The sequence below is a fragment of the Octopus bimaculoides genome, chromosome 7 (assembly GCF_001194135.2).
Source record: "Octopus bimaculoides isolate UCB-OBI-ISO-001 chromosome 7, ASM119413v2, whole genome shotgun sequence".
Classification (NCBI taxonomy): Eukaryota; Metazoa; Mollusca; class Cephalopoda; order Octopoda; family Octopodidae; genus Octopus; species Octopus bimaculoides.
The window spans coordinates 43,158,887-43,169,214 of NC_068987.1; the positions used below are offsets into that span (position 1 = coordinate 43,158,887).

At 39.9% G+C, this 10,328-nt stretch overlaps 1 protein-coding gene across 1 annotated transcript in view; it reads left to right on the top strand.

Annotated features, from left to right (window-relative positions):
- The window catches only part of LOC106883380 (TNF receptor-associated factor 6), a 33,508-nt gene that overhangs the window by 5,445 nt on the left and 17,735 nt on the right, over positions 1 to 10,328 (top strand). The window contains exons 2-3 of the mRNA XM_052969412.1: positions 732 to 886; positions 9,989 to 10,046. Coding sequence (XP_052825372.1) covers positions 732 to 886; positions 9,989 to 10,046 — 213 coding nt within the window. The remainder of the gene's footprint in view (positions 1 to 731; positions 887 to 9,988; positions 10,047 to 10,328) is intronic.

Sequence of the window (10,328 nt, forward strand, 5' to 3'; positions counted from 1 at the left end):
ATATATATATATATAGGAGCATTGCAGGGTTTGTAGTTTAACTTTGAATTTAAGAACCGGAGTAATATTTAGATTTATAATAATCCTTTCTACTATTGGCACATGGCCTGGAATTTTTTTTTTTTAGGGGAGTGGGCTAGTCAATTACATCAATCACAGTGCTTGACTGGTACATTATTGACCCCAAAAGGATGAAAGGGCTACTTTATTGACCGTGAAAGGCAAAGTCAGCCTCACTAAAATTGGGACACATCGCAAAAACAGATGAAATGCTGCTAATCATTTTGTCCAGCATGCTAACAATTCTGCCAGCTTGCTGCTCTATTTATGATGGATAATTTGATGACTGAAGCAATGGTTTCGATTTCTAATTTCCTGAGACTTATAATTAATATTGTTTGGTTGAGCAGATCCATTATATAGGGCATGCTAATAGAATATTCTAAAAATATCTTGTCTTTTTAATTTGACACTGTGGTTAAAAAGTTGCCTTGTTAAAGCATTTAACTGTTAACTCATTGAGTCTAAGATCAAACCATTCCAGACAAATTTCCTGTTTACTGTGTTTCATCTTATTGTTTAGGAGTTCATACCATTTCTTCTGGGATTTTTACTAAAGTACTATTAAAAGGTGATTTGCTTCTTTTGTCAGTTTAACACCATGAATCTAAATCTTATGATTAGTCTTAAAAGCTATCACAGCTTTAGATTGTTATATTTTGCTATTGCAGATGATGTCACACACTTTTGATGAAGAGTTTGAATTAAGTTTAAAGAATGTAAATCAGAGATTCATTTGTCCCATCTGTTTAGCTTTGATGTCGAAACCAATGCAGACAAAATGTGGCCATCGTTTCTGTAAGAAATGTATTTTTGGTGTTATTGCGTAAGGATCAAATTTCTATTTTATATTTATAGTTTAATAGAAAGCATACTAGTTGAAAAGTTAATGTTGCTGGATTACTGGATACACAGTTGTGAGTTCAAACCATACTATAAACACTGATTTGTGCTCTTGAAAAAAAGTCACGACTCCCAGATAAGCAAAGTAAGTTTTTCTTTCCAGTGTTTTAAAGCTGAATAATTAGCAGTAGGAAGTGCATCCAGCCTATTTTGTTGTATATGATTATTTCCTATGCTGACATAAATGAAAATACTGGAATTTGGAAGAATAATCTGTGAAGTGTAATTTTTACTCCTCATCGTTTAACATCTGCTTTCCATGCTAGCATGGGTTGGATGGTTTGACTGAGAACTGGAAGGCTGGGACACTGCACCAGGCTCCAGTCTGATTTAGCAAAGTTTCTACAGCTAGATGCCTTTCCTAACACCAACCACTCTGAGTGTAGTGAGGGCTTTTAATGTGCCACTGGCATGAGAGCCAGCCAATCAGGTGCCACTGGCATCGGCCATGCTCAAATGGTGCTTTTTATGTGCCAATCAGGCGGCACTGGCATCGGCCATGCTCAAGTGGTGTTTTTTACATGCCACAGGCATGGGTGCCAGTCAGGCGGCACTGCATTGGCCATGACTACAATTTGTGAATCGATTCAACAGGTCTTCACAAGCATAGCATATTGGCCAATGATTGTAGGGTGCTTTTAAATGGGCCAGTTATGCAACACTGGCATTGACCATGATTACAATCTCACTTGGATTTCCAGGTCTTCTCAAAAACAGCATATCTCCAAAGGTCTCGGTCGCTTTTCATTGCCTCTGTGAGGCCCAAAGTTTGAAGGTCGTGCTTCACTGCCTCATCCCATGTCTTCCTGAGTCTACTTCCATTGGTTCCCTCCATTGTTAGGGCATGACACTTCTTCACACAGCTGTCCTCATCCATACACATTACATGATCATACCAGCACAGTCGTCTCTCTTGCACACTACATTTGATACTTATGTCCAACTTTTCTCTCAGGGTGCCTACTGTCATGAATGCACACTGACATTACACATCCAGCAGAGCATTCTAGCTTCATTTCTTTCAAGCCTATGCATGTCATCAACAGTCACAGCCCATCTTTCACTACTGTGTAACATAGCTGTTCAAACACGGGCATCATACAGTCTACCCTTCACTCTGAGCAAGAGGCCCTTTGTTACCAGCAGAGGTAGGAGCTCTCTGAACTTTACCCAGCCTATTCTTATTCTAGCAGCTACACTACCAGAGCTTCCTCCCCTGCTACTGACTTGGTCACCTAGGTAATGGGAGCTTCTAGTTTTTCCCTTGGCATGTGATGGAATGTTTCCCGTACATTTTGGGGTTTATTTCACCTGTGCATCTTCTACACATGCAAACTATCTTCCCAGTTAACCTTCCTTTGATATTGCTGCATCTCTTATGGGTTCATTGCTTACACCAGATACATCTTATGGAATTTCTACCTACGCCTTTTCTACCAGGATTTGTGATTTGTCTGCCTTCCTACTTATTATGACTTTGGTTTTTGCTAGGTTAACTTTAAGGTCCTTCGATTCTAGACCTTGCTTCTACACCTGAAACTTTTAGTTCTGGTAGTGACTCAAGTATTAGAGCAAAGTTATCAATATTGAGGAGCTCCCAGGTGCAGCCTGTCTTGAATTCCTCTATCATTGCCTGGAGGACTATGATGAACAAGAGGGGACTGAACACTGATCTTTGAACCTCTACTTGTACCCTGAATTATTCACTCTACTCATTGCCAACCCTCACCTTACTAACAACATCCCTGTACATGGCTTGTGCAGCTCTCACCAAACACTCATGTATTTCTAGTTTCTGCATTGCCTACCAGATAAGGGATCAAGGGACCCTGTCAAAGGCTTTCTCCATGTCGACAAAAGCCAAGTACAGAGGTTTATCTTTGGCTAGGAATTTCTCCTGCAACTGTCTTACCAGAAATATATCATCAGTGGTGCTTCTCCCTTGCACAAATCCAAACTGCATCTCACCTAAACTAACTCTCTTCCTAATTAGTTAGGCTATGACCCTCTCCGTGATTTTTATCGCCTGAACCAACAATTTGATATCTCTGTAATTCTATCTAACGTGTCACCTTTACCTTTGTAGCAGTTGACTATGGTGCTGCTACACCAGTCATTGGGTACGACTCCTTCATGTATCACCTGGTTAACTATAGGGGTGATTAGACTATAGCCTACACTGCCAGATATTTTAAGCATCTCAGTGATGATTTATGATGAGCTGGGGGCTTTTCCTGTTATCATACCCTTAATTGCTTTATCTACCAAGCTACTGTCAGTTCAGATAGCTGGTCCCTCTGTTGGGTTGACATTCGGCAGACTCTCTTTCTCCCATTCATTTTCTTCATTTAACAACCTTTCATAGTGGTGTCTCCAAGTCTCTTTCTTTGCAGCCTCGTTAAATGCAAGTAAGCCATCATCTATTGTGGACTCATTTCTCTCCTATGTCATCACGATTTTTTCTCACACACTATCTTGCAATTCAAAACACTTAGTTTCTGGTCCTCATGACACAGAACAATGGCAAATTTCTTATCTGTTTCCCCTCTGGCTAAATAAACCTGTCTCCTAGCTTCCCTTCTGGCTATCTGATACAGTTCCCTGCTACAACCACACTTCCAGTCCTTCCATGTCTGTTTCTTTTTCTTAATGGCCCTGTCAACTGCATTGTTCCACCACTATGTCACCTTGGGTTGAGAGGGAACTTTGCACCAACCACAGATCTGGTCAGTAGCCCTGAACAGGTTGTCCCATAGGGACCTCCAGTTGTCCTCCACATTTTGATGTTATATCCTCCTTTTGTTTGTCAAAAGCTTCAAGTGATACGTCTCTAACTCTGTCCATTCAGAGGGTCCTTAAACTTCCAGACCCTTTTTTTCCATGCTGGTCATCTTCTGAGCAGCCATTTAACCCTGATCCTGAAGTTGCTAACTGCTAACCTATGTTGAAGGGTGCATTCTTCAGCTGGGAAAATTTTGACATTTATAAGTAACCATCTTTCTCATTTCCTGGCGAGAATGTAGTCAATCTGACTAGTGTACCCACCGGACTGGTACCTGAACAGGTGACTGGCAGGCTTCTTAGTATTACAAATCATAAGATCATTTGCATCACAGAACTCCAGTAGCCTGGTTCCTTCCTCATTGCAGGAACCAAATTCGTTGCCACCATGCGCACCATGAAAGTTCCCTGGATCTTGTCCAGCATGCCCTTTGAAGTCGCCAACCACAAAGAGAAGGTCCCTGTCATTCATCAACAAGGTAGTCTGCAAGAGGGTGTCATAATTCTTTCTGTTCATCAGGTAGCCCTGGCTGATGGGCATAGACCAAGATAATGGTTGGTATCCCATGTTGCAGCGCTAGTCTAAGCTTAAGTATTCTATCACACACACTGATTACCTTAATTACCTTATCAATCCATTTCTCAACAAGGAGTACACCCACGCCTCCAACCCTGTCACTGCTCCCTACCCAGAAAATCCTATGCCTATTTTCTTTGTTTGTGAGGAACCTAGCAGAACTTCCTTTCCACTTTACCTCCTGGATGCAACACAAATCTAAACACCTCTGTTAAGCATTTCAATAATCTCACCAGACCTACCTTTCAATGTGCCAACTCTTAGGTCACGAAAGGTGTGGGCTAGTGAGACCCTGGGATGGGGGACAGCAGCATTATGCATCTGAAAAGAAAGCTCGCATGTGCGTTTGACAGACATCGTAAACATGCAAATAGGCTTCAACCTGCATACACTTCACCATCATTATATTTGCTTCATAATCACTGCATTTAACAGGAGATAGACACTAGATAGGGATGGAGGGGAAGCATTCTATATAGCTAACTGATAGAGGTGCTTAGGAGAATGACTTCCGGTACAGTTGGAAGGGTTGGGAGGGTACACCACAGAACAACAAAACATTGTAATTACCCTATCCCCTAGCTGAAGCTGAGGAAGCATGGATACAAAGTGAAAGCCACTAATTAACAATCAGCATGGTAAAGCAAGTGAGTAACAAACTGGGAGAGGGGTGAAATTTTCAAGAATTAGGGCTACAGTCAAGGAAAGAGTGGAACTTTTGTATAAGATAGTGGGTAACAGACAAACAAATGAAGAGATGGGATTTTCGAGATTCAGAGCAAGAGTAAACAGAATTGAACAACTGGATTTCATAACTTTGCTATAACACAGAATAAGCAAAACTTTGTGGTTAAATAGATAACTAAACAAGTTATGATAATAATAATTAGTATTCTAAAAGGCATTCTAAAGAAATGTCTGTCTGGAATTTATTCTTTTACTTGTTTCAGTCATTTGACTGCAGCCATGCTGGAGCACTGCTTTGAAGGGTTTTAGTTGAACAAATCAACCCCAGGACTTATTTTTTAAGCTTAGTACTTATTCTATCAGTCTGTTTTGCCAAACTGCCAAGTTACGGGGATGCAAACACACCAACACTGGTTGTCAGGCAGTGATGGGGGACACAGACACATGCACACATATATATAAAGTTAGAAGAGTTAGAGGTTGGGATAACTGTCTAAGGGATAAAAGTATCCCTTATACTACCGGTATGATTACCTATGTTAACCCTGGACATACATATCTCCACTAGGTCGTCCCATAGGACGCCCCAAGACTGTTTCCACGTTTTCCCCATTCATCTCGATCTTCCATAATGGTCCTCAGCTCCTGTACCCCTTCCATACCAGTATCCTCCAACAAGCTGTTGATATAGGTCGTCTTCCTCCTTCCTTTCTTGGTTCTCTCTTCTGTTGGTTGCCAGAGCACTAGCTTGTTATCAATTTCATCTGTGTATCTGATGCAGTGTCCAGCTAGCCTCAACCTTCTATGCTGTATCTTCAATGTTACTTTTGGTAGTCTCTGGTATAAGTTGGTGTTTGTTGTATGCCTCTTTCAGGAGACATTGCATACCATTCTAAGCATCCTTGGAACCGTCCAACTGATTCTACAATGCTTTAGTGAGCATCCATGTTTCAAGAAATAGAAAGCGCTACAAGTAACCTGAAAGCAGGAAAACAAACTGGTCCTGACAACATCCCACCAGAAGTACTAAAAAGATGCGATTTAGACATCATCCTTGAATTTGCAAACAAACTACTAAATGACAATGAGAAGCCAGAACAATGGTCTGAGATAGAATTGCTACCACTGCCTAAAACTGGAGACCTAAATGATACTTGGAATTATAGAAGAATCAGTCTGTCATCCATTGTTGCAAAAATGGTCAACAAGATGATACTTAACCAAATACAACCTAAGATAGATAAACAATTGCAACCAAGTCAAAATGGATTCAGATCAGGACAGTCAACAACATCTCACATTATCGAACCTAGAAGATTGACAGAAGGAGTTAAGAGCCATAACAGGAATGCCATCATTATCTATGTAGACTTTAAAACAGGCTTTTGATTCAATACATAGAGGAATGATGATGAAGATACTTAGGCATCAAGTGGTAATAGTAACTGACCTAGATTATGCTGATGACCTGGCATTACTAACAGAGAGGATAGATCAAGCACCTGAGGTGCTGAGCAGATTAGAACAGGAATCGGGGAAGGTAGGATTGTACTGTAATGCAAACAAAACAGAACTTCAACCACAAAATGCCTGTGTCAGTGAAAGTGAGAGATGGTAAGATACTGACGGTAGTTGAAAATTTCAAATACCTTGGTGCATGGACACATAGTACTGAAAAAGACATTGTAGCAAGGAAAGCTCTTGCCTGGAGCACATGCCATAAATTGAGAAAGGTACAGAGTTCAAAGTTAGCAAGGAAATTGAAAGCGAGGTTGTTTCTGGGAATAGTGGACATACATCTGCAAGCATATTATGCTCATAGATTGCAGCTAATGACAAAGATAAGCATGAATTTATCAGGAATCAAATTTAAAGTAAGCTGTTTGTGCTTCCATATAACATTGGAAGCAGAAACAGCTGTTAGATGGGATGCAGTCTGTATTGAATTAAAAAATAAGTCAATTGTTGTTGATCAATATTTCTCTATTTTCTGTTTACTTTAAATTATATATATGATAGACTTCTTTCAGTTTCCATCTACCATATTCACTCACATGACTTTTGTTGGCCCGAGACTACAGTAGAAGACACTTGCCCAAGGTGCTGTACAGTGGGACTGAAACCAGAAATAGGTGGTTGAGAAACAAGCTTCTTGCCTCACCTGCACTTACACATATATTGCATGTAATTTATATTATTCAAGAGATGCAACATTATGGATTTCTAAAAGTGATACAAGGCCACCTATTTTGGAGATTCGCCATAGTTGATTATATAGACTCCAACACTTTCTTTATTGGCTCGGGAAGGATGAAGTACATATTTGACTTCATTTCAGAATATAAAGGAAAGTAGCTAAATATGCAAATCATTGTCTGACACTTTGTAATTTTGTCTACAGTTTTATAAGTGGTTTCTGATTTCAGTACAAGGCCAGCAATTTTGAGGGGAGGGGTTATAATTCCACCCCACCCCACCCTCTACCAGTACTCTACTGGTATTTCATTGACACCAGAGGGATGAGAGGAAAAGTTGACCTCAATGTAAGAAACCAGATTTGTTCTGTAGTGTTCCAACAGATGGCAGCACATGGTTGCGTGTGCAGTGACAGCTAGCAGTGACCTTCATGAGGCGGTGTGTCGAGTGATATTGCTGTGTTTACTTTGTAACATGTGAAATTTGTGATCACATGTAAGCTGTAGTCTGTTATTTTTGTCATGGACAGAAAGTTAGAGCAAAGAGCCAACGTGAAATTTTGCATTCAACTTGGGAAGTCTGCTACAAAGACATTGAACATGCTTCAGTAAGCTTACAGCAACAAAGCAATGGATCATATGGAATGTTTCAAGTGGCACAGGCACTTCAAAAGCAGAAGAACGTCCCTGGAAGACTTGTCATGAGCATCACCCCTGGAAATGGGGAGAAAATTCATCAGCTCGTGAATGAGGATCATCAGATGACAATCAATGACATTGCTGATGTTACTGGTCTGTTGTATGGATCCTTGCATGCAATCTTAACATCTGAATTGAGCATGTGGCTTGTCTCTGCTGAGTTTGTCCCCCACCTGCTGACCACTGAGTAGAAAGAGCATTGCATTGGCGTCTGTCAAGACCTCCATCAGTATGACACTGATAACCCATCCTTCATGTCGAGGATCATCACCATGGGAGCAGCATTCACCATGGGAGAGCCTTTCATCTTCTTGAAAAGAAAGCACAACAGAGCTGCAGCTCAATCACGAGCATGCTCATCGTTTTTTTTTTTTTTTCTGACATCCATAGTATTTTGCATTGAGAATTTATCCCCCAGGGCTAGATCATCATTCAAGATTTCTACAGTGACATTTTGAAGCATTTGAGGGAGGACATTAGGCAAAAGCAACTGGATTTGTGGAATGCAAAGAATTGGATTCTTCATGACAACACACCCTGTCACCAAGCTTTCTTCACACAGGAGTTTCTCACGAAAATCATGGTATCACTTCCACACCCACTCTATTCACCAGATCTAGCCCCTGTGGACTTCCATTTCTTCCTCAAGATAAAAATGCAGCTCAAGGGTCACTGTTTTAACACCATTGTCGAAATCCAGAGTGAATTGCAGAAGGTCCTTGACTTGCTTATGGAAAATGATCTCCAGGCCAGATTCGAAAAGTATCAGGAAGGTGGGGACTAGTGTATTGTTGCACAAGGTGACTATTTTGAAGGAGATGTTAAAACTTAGGTAAAGTTATTTTTTATTTAACATAACTAATCTGGGGAACTTTTTGAAACCACCTCTTACAAGGCACTTTATCTGACACAATTCCATCGACCTACAGCTCTTATAACAGTAATAACAATAATTGTTTCTGGTTTGGGCATAAGGCCAGCAGTTTTGAGGAGAGGAGATAAGTTTTTATCAACCCCAAAAGTATGAAAGGTAAAACTGTCTTTATCTGAATTTGAACTCAGAATATAGAGCCAGAAGAAATGCCTCGGGGCAGATTGTTTGATAATCTAATAATTCTGACAATCCACTGTCCTTAATTATTTCTAATAGAAAACCAGTAATTTTTTTTAGGGGAGTTAATTGATTACACTGACCCCTAGCACTTAACTTCTGAAGGATAATCAGCAAATTTAAATTTGGAACACAAAGACCTGGATGAAATACTTCAGGGCATTGTGTCCCACACACTAGAGATTCTACCAATCCACCACCATTTATAATTTAAGCACAAAACCAGCAATTTTGTAAGAAAGTGGTAAATCAACTACATTGGCTCCAATGCTTGACAGGTCCTCCCAACCTAAAATTCAGCATCAACCACACCTACACTCTTGTTCCTCATTTGCAGCATTCAACTAGGTCTCCATCTCTGGCTATCTGTCACTCTCTTTATACTCATGAACTTACCTATCTGTCCACCTTTTCCAATCATCTCTGTTTTTCTTACGTTCACCTTCTTATACCTTGAGGATATACTCTGACACTTCATCACCACCATTTTTTTCCTCACTTTCCACCCTGGGTAGCCATGTATCTCCTCTACAGTAATACACATATTCCTGTGCCTCTATCATACTTTAACCTCTCAACACCTAGTATAAAGCCATCTCCTTCAGTATTATACCCCAGCTAAAATGTTGTGGGGGTCTTGTCTTGCTAGTAACTTAGTGGCATCACTATTACTGGTGCCAGTTATACACTGTAAAATGGTTGACTTTAGGAAGGGCATCCAGCTGTAAAAGCCATGTCTTTTGGCTCATCAGATCCTTTCGAGTCATCCAACATGGAAGAGGAACATTAAATGATGATGGCCTCAAAAAAATAAAAAGCAAAGTTAACCTTAGTGATATTTGAACACAGCATAAAGGGTTGTAACTAAATTCCAGAAAGTATTTTGTCTAATACTCACAGTTCTGCCAATCTGCAATTCTCTTTATATTACCAATTGAAACTTTCCTCAGTCAATTAAATAATTTTCCTTTACAGGGGTCGTGATCGAGTAAAATGTCCAGTAGACAACAATTTCTTTTGGGTTCAATCAGATGTAAGTTCTGATATTCATTTATTCACTATTTGAAGTTCAAAATGACTCTGCTTCTGGCATCTTGAGCTTAATTCCCAATTTCTTATATAAACGATTTAACTATATCTGATGACAATGTGAAGCAAAAATGAAGTACATTCTTTTTTTATTTTCTATATTTATATAATTTCCAGATACAGAATACTCTGAATGTTGAAAATTATTCTAACAAATTATATTAAAATAGCAAACATTTTCAGAAAGGTGTGTGTGTGTGTGTGTGTGTGTGTGTGTGTGTGTGTG